At 43.5% G+C, this 21,514-nt stretch overlaps 1 protein-coding gene across 1 annotated transcript in view; it reads right to left on the reverse strand.

Annotated features, from left to right (window-relative positions):
- The window catches only part of LAMA5 (laminin subunit alpha 5), a 116,915-nt gene that overhangs the window by 44,322 nt on the left and 51,079 nt on the right, over positions 1 to 21,514 (reverse strand). The window contains exons 3-22 of the mRNA XM_077252870.1: positions 18,954 to 19,071; positions 17,031 to 17,149; positions 16,773 to 16,943; positions 15,827 to 15,924; positions 13,911 to 14,026; positions 13,166 to 13,284; positions 12,955 to 13,045; positions 11,251 to 11,385; positions 9,978 to 10,037; positions 9,486 to 9,626; positions 9,146 to 9,283; positions 8,227 to 8,361; positions 7,719 to 7,853; positions 7,425 to 7,562; positions 7,232 to 7,284; positions 6,295 to 6,394; positions 6,157 to 6,206; positions 4,400 to 4,505; positions 3,876 to 3,975; positions 355 to 511 (exon numbers count right to left, since the gene is read on the reverse strand). Of these exons, the coding sequence (XP_077108985.1) occupies positions 355 to 511; positions 3,876 to 3,975; positions 4,400 to 4,505; positions 6,157 to 6,206; positions 6,295 to 6,394; positions 7,232 to 7,284; positions 7,425 to 7,562; positions 7,719 to 7,853; positions 8,227 to 8,361; positions 9,146 to 9,283; positions 9,486 to 9,626; positions 9,978 to 10,037; positions 11,251 to 11,385; positions 12,955 to 13,045; positions 13,166 to 13,284; positions 13,911 to 14,026; positions 15,827 to 15,924; positions 16,773 to 16,943; positions 17,031 to 17,149; positions 18,954 to 19,071 (2,280 nt within the window). The remainder of the gene's footprint in view (positions 1 to 354; positions 512 to 3,875; positions 3,976 to 4,399; positions 4,506 to 6,156; positions 6,207 to 6,294; positions 6,395 to 7,231; positions 7,285 to 7,424; positions 7,563 to 7,718; positions 7,854 to 8,226; positions 8,362 to 9,145; positions 9,284 to 9,485; positions 9,627 to 9,977; positions 10,038 to 11,250; positions 11,386 to 12,954; positions 13,046 to 13,165; positions 13,285 to 13,910; positions 14,027 to 15,826; positions 15,925 to 16,772; positions 16,944 to 17,030; positions 17,150 to 18,953; positions 19,072 to 21,514) is intronic.

Below are 21,514 nucleotides of genomic sequence, written 5' to 3' on the forward strand. Positions count from 1 at the left end.
TATTCTGCTGGTGGAGTCACTGTGTACATACATTACATTACTTATCCTGTACTGATCTTGAGTTACATCCTGTATTATACTTCAGAGCTGCACTCTCTAGTCATTCTGCTGGTCTCTTATCTGCAATCTCCCTTTTTGATGACTGCAGAGTTTGTCTGGTGATCTGAAGCATTGTAATTACACCAGTAATCTAATGTACATAACAAGAACTGCTGCTCCTGTATTACAAGAACTCAGCTTAAGAATAAGTGTGTCTGATGAGAAACATGCTGACAGTTTCCAATGAAAATCAGCAATATAATGAATAAATATTAATAGAATTTCCAGTATGGACCGTGGTATAGGCCGAGATACCTGGTATGGAGACATTTGAGCATATCCTCTCCAGCTGAAGTTTTCAAACTCCAGAGGGTTGTACCCGAAGCGCACTGGTCTTCCATCTGTTGTGCGACCATCCTCCACTTCAAATCTCAGGTGATGCAGGTCTGGAAAGTAATAGCCACTGCCTGGTCTAAAGGAGTAAAAAAACATAAGAAAAAACTATTTAATTGCTCCTGGTAGAAGGATACCAATATACAATACTGTGCTAAAATTTTACATAGGTGTGGAAAAAATGCTGCAGAGTGAGAATGCTTTCAAAAATGTTAATTGATTACAGTTTATTAATTGATAAAAAAAGTGAATAACTATTAAGGAAATCTAAATCAAGTCAATATTTGGTGTGACCGTCCTTTGCCTTCAAAGCCGCATCAATTCCTCTAGATAAACTTACACATAGTCAGGGATTTTGTAGGATTATAGTCATCATTTTCATATGTAGATTGAAAAAGAGTCAGTTACTGAGTATGAGGCTTAAAACTGGGTGACGAACAGCCAAACGCTGCTACGATTGTGAGGTTGCAAAAGACAGTTCATGTGTTTTACAGTGGCTCAGTGGTTAGCTCTGGGGTGCTGGGTTAAAATTCCACCCAGTACAACATTTGCAAGGAGTTTGTATGGGTTTCCTCTAGGTTCTCAGGTTTCCTCCCACAGTCCAAAAACATAGTAGGAGGTAATTTAACTTGTGAGTCCCATTGGGGACAGTGATGATGATCACTGTAAAGTGCTGTGGAACTAATGGCGCTTTAAAGGTGAGAGAAATAAATAAAAAATATCACAGGTCATACACCATGGCAAGACTGAGCACAGCAACAACACGCAAAATAGTTATAATGAATCAGCAAGGTTAGACAGCCACATAGTTAAACTTGTCACTTTCTCCAAAAATAATCAGTTAAATACTTTGTAAAAAAAATCCCTGAGCTCCCCTGAGTTTGCTGTTCTTTTCCATTTTGCTCTGCATCACTCCACTGCAGAGATATTCACATTTGTTTCTTTTGGAGAGCAGTATGAGAAATCTCTGCTTGCACAGGTTGTCAGCTGTGATTTATTGGCTTCTGAGATGGAAGGGTGAAAGCGCACGCCCCCAGAGAAGACTCCTAAGAAACGCCCAGCTGGACTGCAAGCAGAGATTTCACAAACTGCGCTACAGAGGCAACAAATGTGAATGTCTCTGCAACAGAATGACACAGTGCAAAGTGTAAATCAGAGTCAGGGCAGCTCAGGGATTTTTTCAAGGTAATTACATTTATTTGGTAGCAAGTGACAGGTCTTCTTTAAGATGGTTGCAAAAGAAGGCAAAATGTCCATCAAATTTAACCAAAGGATGGGAAAGAACAAGGGAAAGGGCACATGCACAAGACAAGTCATGATCCATTGTGCCCCAAAAGAACTGATCCCCTGGTTCCAATTGTTGATCCACTGGACCAAACATTAAGAAAATAACTTTATACATTAATCACTTATACTATTTTCTTCTAATGAGTATCCAAGTCTTTTTTTTTTTTAAATCATCAATGGCTCCTGTTGCGACCACCTCTTGGGGTTGGCAGTGAGTCCATGCTTCTTTTAACACATGACAATACACTGCTCACTGTCCTAACTGACATTGCATGCTGTTAGTTAGTCTGTGATCTAGAAGTGCACTCAGGCCCTTCTTTACAAGTGACTCTCCTAGTTTTACTCCCCATTGAACATCTGATGCCCACATACTATTACTGCCCGAAAGCATAACTTTACGTTTCTCCACATTAAACCACATCTGCTTTGTGGATGGCCAAAGATTTCAAAGCGGACTGAAGTTTTCAAGATGTGCTGTTCAAGCTTTTTTTTTTAAGAAGTTTGGTCAGCAAAGAGGAGACTTAGTGCAGTAGATGAAATATACATCAAGACAGTTTTTGGTTAGTGCTGGATCCTACCTGCACTTTAAATTTGCAGACTTTTACACCGGGAAAGATAGGTTTGTTAAATATTAGATCTAGGGTCCTATCTACTGTTCAGAGAAGTGTGGCCAGATGTGGTCTTCAAGGAAGAATAGCGGCCAAAAGTTATACCTTTGACATAACAAGGCCAAATGACTCAACTATACACGAAAACACAGGAACCAGGGACCAGAAAAATGGCAGCAGATGCTCTGGACTGTGAAATATTTATCTGCAACAGAAGGCAGTTTTTTCACCGAAACTGCTTTTCAGCATATGAAGTTCAGGATATTTTCAGAATTATGTTGTCCTCAATTAGGAGGAATACAGGCAGATACTTATCCATCATGTAATACCATCAGGGAGTCATCTGATTGGTTCCAAATGTATTCTGCAACAGATAACGACCCCAAACATACAGCCAATGTCATTAAGAACTATCTTCAGTGTAAAGAAGAACATGAAGTCCTGGAAGTGATGATATGGCCCCACAGAGCCCTGATCTCACATCATCAACTGTAGAATTACATGAAGAGACAGAAGGATGTGTACAGGCCTGTATCCACAGAAGATCTGGGGTTAGTTCTCAAAGATGTTTGGAACATCCTCCCTGCTAAGTTGATTCAGAAGCTGTACTGAGAAGAATTGATGCTGTTTTTGAAGGAAAAGGGCGGCCACCCCAAATATCGCTGTCATTTAGATTTCTCTTTTGTTCATTCACTTTACATGTCGGTAATTGATAACAATAAACTATTAACACTTACAATTTTGAAAGCATTCTTCTTACATCGAAGCATGTTTTAAACACCTGCCGATAGCTTTTGCACAGAATTTTAGAAGTCGTGAAAAACATTATCACTTCAATTACACTCAATTAATTGGAGCTTGTAGTTCTCACATGTATCGCCCCCTGTAGTTCTCTGTCACTCCCTGTGTGTCCTCTTCTCATTCCTACAGCACCGGGACCACCTGATTCCCATAGTAACCTTCAGAAGACACTATTTACCTACAAGACCACCTTGTCTATGTCTTTATCTCTACAGTCATGGCACCTTTCCATGGGTATTATTGGTGGTCCCTCCTAAATCATACCATGAAGGCATAAATGATTATGGGGGCTTCCAGTATATGTAAAATACCATCAACTTTTTAATAAACTTTATGTTCAAACTTCTCCCTGTTGGTGAATGGAAATATAGGGGCTAAAACCCAATATCTCTCCTTGATAGCCCTGCACACTTGGATGAAGCCGTTTTTCAGCCTCTGGCAGTAATCTGTAAAGTTTCCATGCCCGACAGCAAGCAGAGCTCTTGAAAATGATCAGCACATTACTGATACTTCCAGTCTCCAGGCTTTATACCCTCGGCACATGTTTTCTCACGGTAATGACCTGCCATGGTTACAGCTGACTTCCTACTGCACAAACAGAGGTCGATTTCACTGTAATTTAATTAGAGGTGGCAGCTGCCGCAGCGCGAGTGACGGGACATAGCCTACACATACAGCCATTAATACGGTATATTAAATGCATTCATACGATAGATCAGATGCTTCCTGCCTCCAGCAGACACTTACTGGTTACACTGGGGACCTTGCACATTTTCTCGGCACTGGCATTCGCCAGTCCTCGCGTTGCATGCCAACCCAACAGAGCCTCCGATGTCACACTGGCATCCTGCAGGGGGTAAACACCTGGTTAGTTAATTCTGCCAAGCTTGGGTCCAAGCAGGCAGCGTGAGGATATTTATAGGGGTCTTAGCTCTGGAATGCGGGGGAGGCATCCGCTCTCCTAACAGGGAATTAAAGAGGAATTTCCAGATATCCAATTAGAGGGGAATTCATCCACAGGACATGAGGCTAACAGAGACTCAGAAAGTCAATAGAGTAATATGACAACTCGTTTTCTGAGGCTGAAATGTGCTCGGAGCAGTTGTCACAACCCTACCCCCGCTCCAACTCATTGCATTATGCAGCAGGGGGCGGCACTGAGCACAGGACAAGCTCATTCCAGTGTGGGAAGAATAGGAATATGAAGATTTCTATGGTGCTGATATCATTTTGGAGGATGGGGTCAGGTTCTTTTTAGATGAAGAGCCTACCCTGGCACCCAAAGTAGCTGTCTGGCTTCAGGTTGTAGAATCCATCCTTGCACTTGTTGCATGAGCCACTGCAGATGTTGGGTTTACAGAAACATTGACCAGTGACCTAGTAAACAGGGAACCAAGATATTGAAGTGTTAATGCCATAGGATCTGGATATTCGATGGGTGCTGATGAGCTCCAAAAACTCCAAACAGATGGAAACTGATGTTCCCGAGAGCACATGTATTCTCAATTGGAATATGGAAGGAGGTTGCTACCAGAAACCTCTGTACACTCCCATATGCTCATGGTGATGGATTATCTCCCCTAAGAATAAATGGACCCAACGCTGAAACTCAATATATCAATCCATCTTTCCACCAACAACATCTAGAATCCTGAGGGCACCGTACACATAGGCTGGTCATCCGTTCCTGCAAAAATTGGCAGGTCTGGACCACTTTTTTTGATGAGTCTCATGTTCAACCAAATAATAAGGGCTTTCCATTACAGGTCATGGCTACCCTTATCGATCCTGAAAATGAAGGCGCACCATGCTAGGAAAGCAGAATAGTGAGGATAAACGGCTATAAAAAAGGGTCCATAATACAGATTGATAGGGCAATGGTCATTATTCCATGGTTGCTTGATAGGACCCTGAGAACTGCTTCCTACTTGACAGCATCCACGGCTACCTTGAGGTAGGGAGACAGGCCCCATGTTCCCATCTAGCGACCACGGAATGGTGACCCGACTAGTGATGAACAAGTGTGCTCATTACTCGAGCATGCTCGGGTGATCTCCGAGTATTTTGGCGTGCTCGGAGATTACGTTTGAGTCGCCGCAGCTGCTAGACAGCCTGAATACATATGGGGGTTGCCTATTTGTTAGGAAATCCCCACATGTATTCAGGCTGGCTAGCAGCCACAAATCATGTAGCTGCGTCGACATAAACAAAATCTCCAAGCACAACGAAATACTCAGAGACCACCCAAGCATGCTCTGAGAAACTCGAGTAATGAGCACATCGCTCATCACTAGACCCGACCACTTGACCAGCCTCCTCCAGATCAATTTGCTGATCTCTAGTCCCCAACCAATTATTTTGCGCTAATAGGGTAAAGTAACATTTTTATTTTTACTGTGCCTTTAAAATAGAGGCGACAGGAAGGCCAGACACAATCAATCACACTCAACAGCCACCAATGTAACCGATATGAGAAAATCGGGCAGGATAACTTCCCGCTCACCGTGTCAACCCTAAGGGACATCTGTCTGAAATTACACACGCGTTATCCATCACCCCAGATAACCTCTGCATCTCTATGGTACATAGTCCATCACCCCCTGACAATCCCCCTCTACACTGCTAATTAAGTGCCTCAAACACTGATTATATTGGTTCCCCTGTTAATCAGGAATACAGATTTGTTTTGTTCTGTGAAACCACAGCATATTGAACTTGGTTTTGCCATACGGCTTTAAGCCACAATGCAAACTACAGCCCCACAAACACCATGTGAAGACCCAGCTTAATGTTTCCACTCCCGTATGTGAGAAATTGTACCTGAAAACCATATTTTAAAATGTTCCATAGAGTTTTTCTGGATGTTTTGACCACTAGGTGGCATTGTTCTTTCACTCTGTAGGTATTATTGTGCATTTGATTCCAGTAAAACCCTAAGCATGAGTGCAAAACTGTAAAAATACATTCAGTGTTTGTAATAGATGCCCTTGTATGTGATATTTATAGATAACATAAGTTGTCTTCCTACCTGTCGACACTCTCCAACTCCATTTATCGTCCCTGAGCCGCAGTCACATCCTGCAGGAGGCACAGAGAGGGCTGGTCTGAGTACTTAGAGGTATATAATAGTGGGGGGTTAGCAAAACAGTGAGGGTGGCCTCCTTACGTTTGCAGCCTTCGGGGTGTTCAGACGACAGGTCCCAGTATAAGGGCTTACACTTGTCGCAGGATGCGCCCTCCACATTTTCCTTGCATTGGCAGGAGCCCTGAAGAATGTGAGAGAACAGGATGAGGCCATGAAAGATCCATAGGGGGCTCCACATACTAGTCCATAGGGCAATGAGCATACTAGGCTTAGAAGAGTTTAGCCGGCCACCTAACCCTCAAGCCCCCTTCACTCCTCCCATGGCAAAACTTTACCCTCCCCGCACCTTTAAAGGCCTTACTGGTAACCCCTTGGCTGCCAGAAATGCTCAAATCATCACCATCTCTGCCCATGTGAGCTCCGTCTCCGCTCAATGACACATGTCATCCGATGCCAGAGGCTGAGTGCATTCCAAATGCTTGCTCCAGGAAAACAGCTGTGACCCTGCTGCGGGACCCCCGCTCCATTCTGCCCCTCGTGTTTTCACCCACACGTCACTGCTTCACTAATGCAAGCTCAGCACGGGCTCAGGTTCTCAGCCAGTTCAACTAATGAACCCTTTACTTCCACTTCCCGATTCCATTATTGTTTCCAGTCTATAAGACAGCGAGAACTATCTTATTAGACGGACAGTAGCTACTTAAACTGAGGGGTCCTAGTCAGTGAAGTTTCTGAGACTTACGATGGTTTATGGAAATGCTGCGTTATTATTGAGAAGTTTTGTGGATGTAGCAGGAGACTGGACTATAATGATCCTGGAGTAGCTGACACATTTGTGCCTAACATGAGACCGACCATTGATTTTAATTAAATATATGTAATTCCTCATTTTTCCTCTGGGGGTGCTGCAGGGAAATGTAACACTTGCAGTGGAGCTCCTGTACTGATGAATTTATTATTGACAAGACAAAATTGTCCACAGATTATAACCCATTTAAAAGTTCTCTTGTTAACTTACCTCCGGAGGATCAACGCCAACAGAGGTGGATCCAGCTGGATCACAAGGTCCCACTGAAAGAGGAAAGGAGAACAATAAAATCTGAAACTGAATATTTGCAGCAAACTTATCTCTAAGAGAGAGTCGTCGTATCATGCCGTCCTGTCAGGCCCTGCATCGGGTGACTCCAAACTAAGTCCCCCTGCTTTATTACCTTCACAATTTGGAAATCCATACGTTCCACTTGCACAGGCGTCACATCTCTGTCCGTTGACTCCAGGCCGGCACCTGCACTGTCCACTCTGGAAGTCACATATGTTGTGGAGGGAGCCCTCTCTGGAGCAATGGCAAGCTATGTAAAGAATATGTGGAAAGGTAAACTGCCTGCAGCATTCCCAGAGCTATCCCCCCATCATGCTCTGTATCCAGTCTAATAGAATGGGAGAAACATGGAAAGATCATGTGCACCCTCTAGTGGCCAGTAGTGGAACATGCAATGAATACTCACGTGTACAGGTGGGGAAGCCATAGAATCCAGGGGCACACTGATTGCAGGTGGGTCCTGCATAATTAGGGCGACATTGGCAGTGTCCTGTTGGGGTGCAGTTATTGTCCAATGCCCCCCGATAATCACATGAACAAACTAAGAAAAAAATAATTAAAATTAGAAATTGATCTCTGTTAATTATTTTTTGTTTTATTGATTAATGGCCTTGATTCATAATCTGTCATATTCCAAGGGCAAAAAGCTGTTCTATTTTCCCATCAAAATGACTAATACCACAAAGGAACCAGACAGACCCCATTCTAAGTCCCAGGGGTTCATCAAGTATTATTTTAGCTTACTGGCACTCCTTGCCCCTATAAATATATGTTATACACTTTTCTAATAATGTAAAATATTTGATAAATCGATAAGGTCCCATTGGCACAGAGTGACACATTATTACATTAATACAGTGCATACTGGTCTAAAAGTAAAAAGTCACTTGGAATTGAAGAGCGATCTATCATACCTCTGCAGTAGGGGTAGGAGTGATATCCCACAGAGCACTGCTCACATCTAGGACCATCGTATTCCGGCTTACAGTAGCAGCGCCCCCTCTCATCACAGCCTTCAGGTAACGTGCCTTCGGGGCTGCATCCACATACTGGCAAGAGGTACCAAAAAACATTAGCATTGCAGTGACTTGTTTGGCCACTAGGTGGCGACAATACTTAACTACAATTAGGGTTTGCTGCACTCGGATCTATTACTTGCACCCCAAAACCCAAAAAGTCAGGATCACTGTAATAAATGGGGTATGCCCTTATGTCATGAATCATTCAAGCAGGGAATGCATAGCGTCCTGACTAGGGTTGAGCGAAACGGATCGGACAAATTCAAAAGTCGCCGACTTTTGGCAAAGTCGGGTTTCATGAAACCCAACCCGATCCCAGTGTGGGATCGGCCATGCGGTACGCGATCTTCGCGCCAAAGTCGCGTTTCGTATGACACGTTTAGCGCCATTTTTTCAGCCAATGAAGGAGCGCGGGCAGAGTGATGACATAGGTCTTAGGGGCGCCTATCGCCATCTTATCGCTTGTGTGTAGCGATCTGCAATGTGTAACACCAGCTTGTCTGTGCAGGGACGGAGGGGAGAGAGAGAGAGAGAGAGAGAGAGAGGGAGGGAGGGAGAGAGAGAGATATTTCCCATTGACTTGCATTGGGTTTCGTGTTCCGGTCGATCCCCGACTTTTCGCGTGAATCGGCCGATTTCACTCGACTCGACTTTTGAGACAGTCGGGTTTCGCGAAACCCGACTCGACCCTAAAAAAGTAAAAGTCGCTCAACCCTAGTCTTGACCATTCATCCCAGAAGTGTATGCAGTACATTAGTGGCGGCCCCAAAAACCCTTGAGAATCAACATAAAATGCTGAGAACAGAGGACTCACACTGGCACAGAGGATAGTTGAAATAGCGTGGGGCACATTTATCACAGAACGTTCCCTCAAAGCCGTCCCGGCACACACACTGTCCGCTGTCCTTATCACAGCTTCCATCGTACACGCCGGGTTCGGAGCACTGACACGCTGCGGGTCACAGGGGCAGAGGATAATTAGAGTCCGGGGGGAGAAACATATGAACTTTAATGGAAATGGAAGAGACACAGGAAACAAGGAGGGGAAGAGAAGTGTGGGGGAGACAGCAGTGATTCAGTACCTCTAATACACACAATGGAGGGATGCTGTTATTCATCCTAAGGCTATGCCAGCACCGTAGTGGCACACTCACCTTGGCAGCTGGCACCATGGTAGCCAGGGGCACACGTGTCGCAGGCTTCTCCCTGGAAGTTGTAGTTGCAGATGCAGGTGCCAGTAGAAGAGTCTCGGCGACAGGCGTTTCCTTCTGTTCCGGCTACATTACAATCACAGGCTGGAGGAGAGAGATACATGTCCGTCACTGGTGGCACTGCACCGTCACCCCTTATATAAGCTACTGAGCATCTACAGCCACCAGGCTGCATATCCCCCCGGACTAGTATAGAGCCGTCATACGGATATAGTTACTCTGTAAGCAGCACTAGGTCAAGTCAGATTCTGAATGGAAATATTATACGGACAGCAAGCAGAGATAGTGCCAAGACAGCTCACAAAAATCCTATATTACTAAGAGAAATGCAAGTTATACTGCAGGCACATCCCACAGTGTACTCTCTGTAATTATGTGACAGCAATCTGTCTTATTGCAGATAATTAATTTATAAATAAAATGTATTATTCTTACTTATGAACTCCCCCGCCGGCTGATTCTGTGCCCCCGTGTCGTCAGAGGTAACCGGAACAGCTGGAATAATGAGAGAGAAGTTATCAGAAGTCACAGCACCATCAGGTGGTATATGTGAGGTATTGCAATCTGCATCATTTCCACGGTCTGATGCGCCGACATTTCTACTGTTGGATGTTGGAGTCTAGTGTAATTCATCAGCTGCAAAAATATTGTTGCATTATAGTCTATACCAGATCTGGGTACACTGCGGCCCGTGGCTGCATGCCGCTGCCTCTCCCCCCACTTCCATCCTGACTTACGTAGTGCGTAGCTGTCATAATGTGTGTGGGATCAAACTATTTTGGGGGCTATGGAGGTCATCATACGGTGGTGGTGAGCTGTTGAGGCATCATGGTGTGTACAGGGGCCATGGGGTCCAGTATACTGTGTGGGGAGCTGTGGACCATCATACTATGTGTGGGGACATCATACTATTATGATGGCGGGAGCTGTTGATCACAGTAGAAGGACTGAATAACCGGAGCAGTATAAATTGACTGCTTTTTATAAACTATAAAAGTCAGTAAATTATATGGTTTGATCTGCTCAATAATAAATAAAATTCATATAAAATAATTCACTGACTACCTGTAAATTTGATATGTCGAAAAATATCACTAATAGTTCATTGTCTAATCCAATTGGAATAAAATATAGGAAAACAAAAAATAGCTTTTAATATTTAATTTTAAAATCGAATATATATATAATATATATATATATATATATATATATATATATATATATTATACAACACTAATACTAAATTATCTCCCAATACCTAAACTATAACCACTTGTTATTGCTATCTTGTAGTCAATCAGTATATATAAATATTGTGAAAAATAAGTCATGTATTATATCAGTATTTAGACTTCAATTATGAATGTCAAAAATCCTAATACATTGCTAGCCCCTGATGGATCAAAGTAGCAACCAATGATTGATGGAACGCGTAGGGCTATGTATATATTCTCTGATAGATAACTTCAGTGCAAAGACTATGATGTCTGGCCATCTAGTGACATATGCAGCCCCTTGTCCACAATTTACATTTTTTGAGGTAGTACACAGTACACAAAAGTGCAGAAAAAGGTCTGTAGTCACAAAGAGACCCAATGGAGGGTAAAAAAGAGGTGGATGAATAGGAGCAGTTCCACATAAGTGCTGGAGATAATGCAGAACATGTTCATATAATGTGACAAGAACTGAACCTAGAAACTAGACTTACGGTAACACTGGGGAAAATCAGTGTATCCTTCTGCGCAGGCTCTGCAGTCCTCGCCTGTGTAATTGGGTTTACAGTAACATCTTCCAGTAAGGTCCTCACAACTTCCACTCATGAACTCCGAGTCACAGACACATCCTGCAAGGAAACACAACAGGTGGGATACCACGCTCTATCTATCTATCTATCTATCTATCTATCTATCTATCTATCTATCTATCTATCTACCTATGGGGAGGTATACAGCTCCATAGCATGGATCATACATTTGTAAGGGTGCGGGCTAGATTGTCGTGTTCCCGCCCCTGAAGACACCAATAGTGTTATTTGTAGTGTGAACTATAACCTGGAGTTTTTGCTATGTATTGCAGTTAGTGGTATATCCATGGTGTAACTATGTGATATAGAATGTTACGATGGTATATAATGCATAGGCAATGCTACTGACGTACAAGTTCTGTAAAGGTAATGCCTAGTGTGTGTAATGTACAGTGCAGATTAAGTAGATAGAACATAGAGTAAGATTTAGGACATAAGATGGTAACTGCAGTTAGATGATGAAAATGAATTAAGGTATAGTATAAGTATTGTTAATATAATGTTAATATAGGAAAGTAATGCAAGCTGTGTGCTAGAATGTAGGTGAAAGGTTAGATCTGCCCAGCAAGAGGCTGCAGGGACAGATATAGTTAATGTTTGGGACTCGCCCACAGTGGGAGGGGCTAGGGCCAGTAAAAAAGGAGACTGCTCCCTGTTTCTAGAGGAGAGTTTGTTTGTTAAGTGACAAGGTGAAGTTCAAGAGTTCAAGGTGCAGTGGGTTGATAGAAGAAACGAGTAGAACGTGTTCTGGGTGGTATGAGGTGTTACAAGACTCCCGGCAGACATTACTGTAACGTTCGGAGCCTATGGGTCGATACAGGTGTTATGGAAAGAACCTTAACCCCTTCTGTACAGTGGAAGAAGGATGCGGAACTGTGTGAGGGAAAGGTAATGGATCTCGAATACACTGCGGGACAGAACAGGAAATCCCTGGGGCTGACAGGATCAGTGGATGTAGGGATAGTTCAGGAACAACAGAAAGTAAAGCGGAAAATGCACTGTATTACTGAAACAAGAAACGACGGGTGCTGTGCCCGATAATGCATGTTACAATCTGATGTACTTGAACTGTCCAGTAAACTGTTGAAACAAACTGAGTGTCCCCTGATCTGTGTGTGGCTGTTCCAGAAGATGGAGACCAGAGGACAGCACCCTATATTAGACAGCGCACTGGGACTGGGATACAATAATCCTGTAAAGTACCAGCGCAACATGGAGCAGCAGCTCAATCACAGCTACCGCCCCCTGGCAAGTTACACATTAAAAACATTGTCTCATAATGACACCTCTATTACTGACTAGGGATGGCATATACGGAAGGGTCTCAATGGGGGCCCTCTTTAGTGGTCAGAGTAGAAACCTGCAGCAAAGCATAGGGCTGTGTGCAGCCATCATATCTCATTGGATTCAATGGTCATTATACAGCGCTGCAGGGATAACAGCTCATATTCGGGTGCCATATAAACTGGAAATTGGGGACTCCATAGTCAACTAGCTTTGTACCCATTGGCACTTGTATAGTAGCCTTTAAGTCCACAGTTGCCAGTCTGTAAGGCACACTTTGGATTATACGGATATATTACACAGACCTAGTGTAGCAGTACTTACGTTGACAAGTGTACGGCGAGTCGGTGCGATGATCTGGAGATTTGTAGTATCCGGGGCGGCATCGCTCACAATTGACACCGTCGGTATTGTGCTAAACAACCCAATAACATGGTTTTACTCAATATCGAGAAAGCATACACTATAATTATAGTCACTATTAGCAGAGACCCCATGTACAGACATGGGACATCACACCCCACATCCGCCCTACCTGACAATCCAAACAGACTCCTCCGCCTTCGTACTGGCCCTGACTATTCATGCTCGCTCTGACTCTATCAACCTCGGGGTCGTAGTAGCAGTCATAGGCATGTCCATTACAATTGCAGGCTGCAAGATAAGGAACCCGGAGTAAGATGCCACAAAACTGATGGAAACCGTATCAAAATGCAATTTATTTTATGGCCAACTTTCATCTGTCCTACATGTTGTCATTATCTGATTGCTGTCAGTGACTGTAAACTTTCTTTTTTGCACTCATGGACTGTAAACCTATCCTGAATACGTGCTCCTCACACAGGTGCAGGGCCCGTCACAGTGTAAGAGACCTCAGAGATGTGGAGCTGAATTAGCAGCACATTTTTATGGACAAGTTTTCCAGTCTCTGAAGGTAAACCATGAATATTTCCATTCAATGACAGTAAGTCAGGATCTTGGAAATCTTGGAATTTTAATGGAGACGTTAGCCCACCTTTGGCTGACTAGGCTACTTTCAGCAGGTCGGTACGGCAGTCTCACATCTATGGTGCTGCCATAATTTACACATTCAAAGTGTTTAGAAACAGATGTTATCCAAACCATAAAACCAGCCATACAAAAAATGTGTGTGACCGCGTAGCATTGCCTCAGGAGACAGCGCTACCCACATAACTCCAGGACTTCTCATTATTCTTGGAAAATGTTCGAGAAAATACTAAGTCAGACTGAGGGAATGAAGCCGGGAGGTCAGGACTTACGTTCGCATTCATTGGGATTATCCATGGTGGCCGGTTTCCACGGTAGCTGGTGGTAGCCGGGACAGCAGCTGTCGCACGATGGCCCGCAAGTATTGTGCTGACAGTCACACTGAAGCCTTGGAGGAGGAAAAAGGAGAAAAGTCTTAAAGAAGCTCAGGGAAGTTGATTGGATTAATATAGTATTAGCCACCAAAAAGCATCTAACCTTAAAAAAAAAGGACAAGGTCAATGTCAGGGGAACAGAAGAAGGGGAATACCCAGAGTAAAGAGAAGATGGGCGACATGTAGTGCAGAGTAAAGCAAATGTCATTGGTAGAGGTAGGACAAAGTCAAGAATATTGATGAAGAAAGAAGATAACCCAAAGGCACAAGGGCGAGATGAAGGTCATTGAAGGGGAAAAAGATCAAGTGAAGATCACTGAGCAGGTATCAGAAGTAAGATGAAGGTCAGGGGATGGGCAAGAAAAGCTTAGGGTGAAGAAGGGCAAGGAAGTAAAAAGGGAAGGGTGAAGGCTTGTGATTCTCATTGAAGAGATCCAGCTGGTAGAATATCGGCAGGCAATGCTTCATGGGAACAGGTATGCAAATCAGCTCTCATCAAGAAGGGAGAAAACTGACTTTTGGGTGCCACCTTCTAAGTCAATTTCCAACCCACAGAAAAGCTTTGAGACGGTAGTAGGAATTCAGAGAAACCAGAATTCTCTCCAAAGGGAAGAGACACGCATATTTTTGGGTAAGGAGGAATTGCAGGGAATTTCTGGGGTAAAGAGAAACCAAAGAAATTTCGGGTAAAGAAAAAAATCAAAATAATTTGAGGATCAAGAAAAAGTTCAAGAATTGTTAGGGTATACAGTAAGGATAAGAAATTTGGGGGATGAAGAAGAAGGATAAGAAATTTGAGAAATATAGAAGGATGAGAATTTTTGAGGGTAAGTGGCAAGTTAAGAAATTTTGTGGGTATAGAAGAAGTATAAGAAATTTGGGAGCATAGAGGAAGGATAAGAATTTTTGAGGGTAAAGAGGAAGGTTAAGAAATGTTATGGTATATATGAAGGATAAGAAACTTGAGTGATAAACATTAATAGAAAAAATAATAGACAGTGGAGCAAAGAGTCCAAACATCAGTGCATGTAGATAACATCATTCAGGTTTAGAAAAGGGCAAAAAAAAGTGAAGTTAATGATCCTTTGTAGCACAGATAGGTATATACAGTATATGGCCACTGCTGGTAGAGACTGGGCAGTGTGAAGGTAAAATAAAAGGTCTAGGCATACAGAAGATTTTTTTTTTAAATATAGTGAAGTCACAAGAAGTGATATTTATAACCGCACAATATAAACAGAGGCCTGACACCCCAGTACAGGGCATGTCAGTCATATACAGGGCTCAGGTAACATCTGTCAATGCAATGAATTACTGTTATGGCCCCCTGCACCTCCCATGAGCTCCACATCCCCCCACAGCAGAAATAACAGACTAACTTAACCCCACTGTAGTCTCCTCTTAAAGGAACCTGTCATAAATATCACAGAAGATTACTGATGGGACCATGTGTGACCCTCGGAGGTAGAACGGCGCCTCTGATCAGAAGTCTGCTGACATTGTTGGATCATGTCAATGAAGCAGCTGGAGGCAAGAAGATGTAGCTGACAAGAGGGGCAGATCTGCTGATAACCCCAGTCCATCATCTCGGCTCCCGTCAGCTGTCAAGGTGCACATAATAAATGAAAATAGTCACAGCTCCAGAATGATCCAGAAACTCATAGTATATTCTGGGGTTCAGCCTGAGCCATATTTCTCATTGGAGTCACAGGTCCCTCACAGTATGTTTATAGAGAATCTGGGGGAGCAATTCAACTCCCATATAGATGTACAAACAGTGCCCCCATTTTTCTGCAGTAATTTCCTTTTCTTACCTGTATGGGTTAGTAGGGTCCTTGGCATTGCAGACTTCAGCATGCCCGTTACAGACACAGCGCCCCCCGATGCTGATGTCTTTAATACTGTAAAAGTACTGTTAAAAAAAGTAAATAATGTATTTAATAAGGTTTAGCCTCATTACAGCCCCATGTCCAACATACACAGAATAGCTTTACATGCTAGCACATTAGGATTGTATTAACCCTGGTGGCAAATTTCTGGGCAATCATACAGAATCTCTTGAAAAAGTTGCCCAAGGTATGGAAATGTCTGTGGCTGCTTACATACTCTCCATTCTGAATTAATAGAGGGGTCCTAAGTTTAGGATCCTCATTGATTCGATGGGCACTATGTAATACTTAATTTTCCCTGTGGTAGCAAGGAAGGGAACCTGGATCACTTACTGCCAGGTTTACCCATAAATTACAGCTGGTCGTGGGAGATCCTAGAAGGAGGATAAATGATGATCAGCGTATTGCCAAAGGAACCATCTAAAAAGAAGGGATTATGTAAAGTAGTAGATGACCTCCGTAAACTTCTAGGTTCTGGTGAATGCAGTTAACTGCTGACTACAATATCGCACAGGCCAACAGGGGCCGGTATGCCTCCCATGAATGTAATTTGATTGCCTGTTTCTCTTGGCCATACACTTTAGATGGCTGTCGTCTGAATGATGCTTCAACGAATCGTTTTGCCAGCAGCCATTTTCACCATCTCCCCATCTCTATAAAGAAAGCTGCCGGCTAACACCTCTGCTGACGGCTGACAACAATGCGATAGTCAGTCCAAAATAAGATATGCCCAATCAACATCTCCTCCATTGAATTGTCCGGCATTTCCATACACAAAATAGTGTCTGCCATACCCGTCAATATGGGCAGATTCGGCCGACCTTAGTCTAATATGTATGGGGGGACCTTATGGGCTGTTTGTGTTACTCACCCTTCTGGTTACAGTGGGATCCCCCTGTGCTTTGCCCATAAGGTGCCCTAGCAGGGTGTTCGTTCTCATGAACCTTAAACGAATGTTGGTTGCTTTAGTGAAGTTCCTTAGTAGCGGGGAGTATGAGAAATTAAAGGCTCCAGGACGCTTGGTGACCAAGGGAACCACAATCTGAAACCACAAGATTGGAAAGCAGATGTAAGGAAATTGGTGAACCTAAGGGTCAAAGACTGAAAATAGAGCCAGTAAGGCACTAACCTCTCCATTCTCCAATGGCACGATGCGGGAATACTCGGTGGCACATATGACGTCATCATCCTTCGTGATCCGTTGTAGGGTCTGGGCTCCAAAGCGCTCAATGCAGTCTCTCTTGGAAGCTAGGAGATATAATTGTGGAGATGTTGCATGGGGCAAAATCTATCGTTGGACCACTGGTGTCAAGGAGGGAAACCCCTTCTGGCACATGAGAACACACAGTACCAGGGGTGTAACTACAACAGGTGCAAGGGCTGAAATCGCACCCGGGCCCTGGAGCCTAGGGGGCCCTAAAAGTCCCTTTTGCCTATAGAAAAAGACTATTGCTATTAAAGATGTAAAATATTTGGGGGCCCTGTTGGAGCTTTCGCATCGGGGCCCATGAGTTTCAAGTTACGCCACTGCACAGTACTATGATGTCCATCCTAGGTACAAAACATATGGCGGTCATAGCAAAAAAGGAAATTTGCATGAATGGATACTGATGACCAGGAAGGACACGGGTAATTGCTTTCCTTAAAACCAGCACCATAACAGCTCTCAATGGACATCACACAGGAGGGAGCAGAAAGAGGGTCCGCCACCTGAGACCCCATAACAAGTGCAGGAACTGCATCCACCATCTGTTAGGCCTATCAGTGAATGGACAGCTCCACAGCTGGAGATGTAAAATCATAGCTGTACCTCAGATTAGTGGACACAGAAACACATCATAGAGGGGATCATAAGAGTGACGTAACCAATAGGTGAGGAGGGCAATGATTTTGTGGGGGGCACTGACCTGCCCACTGATGTTAGACAGGGCATGGATGCATAAGAAAAGGCAGTTCCATGATGTGAGGACAGGAATGAAGAAAAGTTGTAAGGAGCAAAATCACCAGCAGCACAAAGTATTTCAGGAAGGAAGTATTTGGACTGTGACAGAGTTACAATGTTCACATCTAGTTTTTTACTAAATATTCTACATACTGGGAGAGCTATCGGAGCAGATGCAGAATATATCTAAAGCCCCCCATATACCTAGCATAGGGTAAAAGAGTGCTGCGCTATGCTGTGCTGGCCTATGCACGGGGGACACAGTAAATCTATACTTTTTTTTACCATGGCAGTCGAAGGCTGACATTGGAGTAAAAAAATGAGATGTGAACAGAGCATAAACAGAGCGTATCTAAGTCAAAAGGGCCGGATGAAAAGCAGCACAAAGTATTTCAGCATGGGAATGTGCTGATAGTGTGTGGGATGTACACTCAAGTGATAAAAAAATGAAAATAGGGGGGCTGTCAATGATGTGAGGGACAGTATGAAGGAAAATGGAAGTGGTTCCTCCCAGGGAAGAATTTATGAAGTTAACTGTAAAACATGAAAGTATCCAACGATGGGAGATGGAGGTCGGGAGATATGGGCTCGTGGACCCGAGGGATTTGTGTTTGCAAGTTAAAATTCCTGGCAAGAAATAATGCTCAGTAAAGATCTCCTCATCTTATTCCAATTAGCGGTCTCCGAACTGCGTTCTCATAGCTAAATATAAACGGGGAGTAGGGGCCGAAAACAAGATAGAGAGATACAGATTGTACGGGATGAGGTCTACAGTACATGAAGAACTCCGCAGGTCACTGAGGGGGTCATATACTTTTAATTAACATTTATAGATTCCCTTTGTCGGTGATCAGTCTCCTTGCATCTTGACATTGTTCTATTTCTTGAGAACAAGCTGATCTCCTTCAGCCACCACTAGAGGGAGTGCAAGACATTATTGGTCTCAGTGCACTAACAGTATACAGAAAGCTCCTTTGCTCCCTCTAGGGGTGGCTGACGGCAGCCAGAATGGTATCTTTTACAAAAATGCATATAAGGAAATTAATCAGTATATTGTTTAGATTTAAAAAATGGCACAGACATTCACTATAAGATATGAATCAAACTTACATGCAAAATACTGCCAGGGGTGATATGTGGCACCAAAATCTGTAGATCGTTCCAGCACCCATAGATCAGGTCGGGGAGAGTTTGCAAACTTGATCCATACATAAGCCACATGAAAAACCTGGAAAAGATGGAAGCAGCACAAGTCTGTTAGTTCGACTGCATTGACGATATGAACATCATTCCACCGTTGCTGTCCATGTGGCCCATTAATGGCTACGATGCCAAGCAGAAATCCACATCTACAGTATCTTATACTGGTCCTTATAATGACCAGATTTGTAAAATTATGTCAAATATATGAGAAAAATAGTCAAAATTTGTGTCTCGTATATAAGTTTATTGATGGAAATCCCCCAAAATTGGAGGTCTGGAGCGTTTATGGGAGATGTCTATAGAAATCACATAAATATTCTCACAATATAAAGGTGTCCAAACACATTAAAGCAAAACCGCCCAAACCCACCGATGAGGCCTTTCTAAATTCCAACACCAATCTCTTTTGTTCTTACAACAACAGCATTTTTTATGTAGGTAACGAGGTGGTGCAATATGTTCCTGCATACCACCCGGTTACCTATGTTGTTTCAATCCTTTGCAGCTAAATTCATCTTTCTACCTACATGCAAATTAAGCTTCAAGTGCACTGGGGGCGAATCAGTGCCCTTGCAGTCCATAGATCCTCTTTAATTCTCAATGTCTTCTGCTGTTGGATGGGCAATGGCATATGACCACTGTCTGGGGAAATAATAGAAGTCTTGGGTTCTCTACGGCTTGTCGTCACCTTTGCCTCTTGCCAAAATCTTGAGCACTTGGTACTCGCATTTTGTCTGGATCATGTGCAATATGCTACAAGGTGGTGCTCAAATCCTTAGTCTTGTACTACGTCATCACCAAAATGAGCGCCGCATATATTGGATTTCGGCTGGAGGCCAAGGTGACATCATGCAGCAGAGACTCTAGTGTACACCGACAAACAATCAGGGGAAGACAAGAAGTGAAGAAGTGCATGCATAACTAAATCGGTATTGTTGCACTAAACCCCACCCTGCACCACCTCTTGTTGACTACCACAATAGATGCTGACAAGTTCCCTTTAAGGTCTTAAGGGAGATAAGCCGCCGGGGGTGTCTTGCAGGAGCTTATTCCTCTTTTCATTCAAAATGCTTGAGCACTCCGCCAACTTAGCAATGGGGGGCATGATGGCCAAGTGAGAGTTCCAACCGCTGTTGAGGGTCTATGGGTACTTTACCATCTACTGGGCCTTGTAGACCCCTCAGGGGTTACCTCTATGTAAAATAGTATGGTGTCTCTTTCCTGCCCAATCATTTTTTGCAGCTAACCTTTAGAGTAAAGCAGCCCAGAGGTTTCTGGTGGCCACTTGTCTCCGCACGGTGCCATTCACATAACATGCACATTCAACCAAGCCAAATTAACGAGTGAGGGGGCTCAGTTTAGTTGAGTGCCTATGAGCAGCTTGTGGCTCACGGGTTCACACTACTATTTACCCACATTTCTTTTCATCGGCCTTTCCCAGCTGATCGGATAACTGAAGCATAAAATATCAGACCCTCAATACGGTTTCCTTGGCTGAATGGACGCATTTACAAACCAATTTGCATCCCATTGGAATGAATTGGATCGGTCAAAGGATTTGCACTATTACTTTTTCTTAAAAAAGGAAGGGTGTTAAAAATGTTAAAAAAAACCCCAGACTTCTGTTACTTAGAGAGATTTGATCTTCTGAACAAAAACTGTTCATTTTGCAAGTGTGCAATTAACACAATGGTGAGTGACAAAAAGGGGTGCAGAGGTAGCGGTTGCATTCTGGTCCTTGTGACCCCCTCTTCTACTTTGGCAATGACTGGGGGCGCTGTCACAGATTTTGCATTGGGGCCCAAGAAGCTTCCAACTATGCCTCGGTCCTCAAATCAAAATCTGCTCACCCCTATATGGTTAATTAAAATAAACTTGGGATCCCCATAACAATAAAGGAGACACTAAGCTCTCCTAGGACACAATGTGCCCTCGGGGAGTGGTATGGTTTATTTCTGCCTAACATAAGCTCCGTTTTATGTTCAATCTCTTGTAGTGCGCGGTCCCTGCTTCCTTCATCACCCTGGTAATTAAATACATTCACAGCAGAGGAGTTATCCCATACACACACATAAGCCAACTTTCCACTATCCCATCCATCAACCTGCCAAGACAAAGCAGCCCAGGGAAATATCTCCGTGATCTGACACTGGACGGCGCTGGTCACACTGCACAGGTAGAGGGACCTGGCAGAGAACAAACAGCCCTGGACAGCAGAGGGTGACTAAGTATTTGTTACATGTTCCATTGTCCTTAAATAGGACCGGTCACTTACCATAAGTATGGAAACGCTGCTGTTCTCCTGAATCTGGGGTCATTTTTATTTTATTTCTGCGCCTCTCCATTCCTGAGATATGGCCCTTTCTTTCAGCAATATAAATCTATTCTTGTTCCCCAAGTGGGTGTGGTAACGGGTGTGGTGAAGATGACGCCCCCTTGGATAACAAGACTAGATTTATATACAGAGA

This window comes from Ranitomeya variabilis, chromosome 4 (assembly GCF_051348905.1).
Source record: "Ranitomeya variabilis isolate aRanVar5 chromosome 4, aRanVar5.hap1, whole genome shotgun sequence".
NCBI lineage: Eukaryota > Metazoa > Chordata > Amphibia > Anura > Dendrobatidae > Ranitomeya > Ranitomeya variabilis.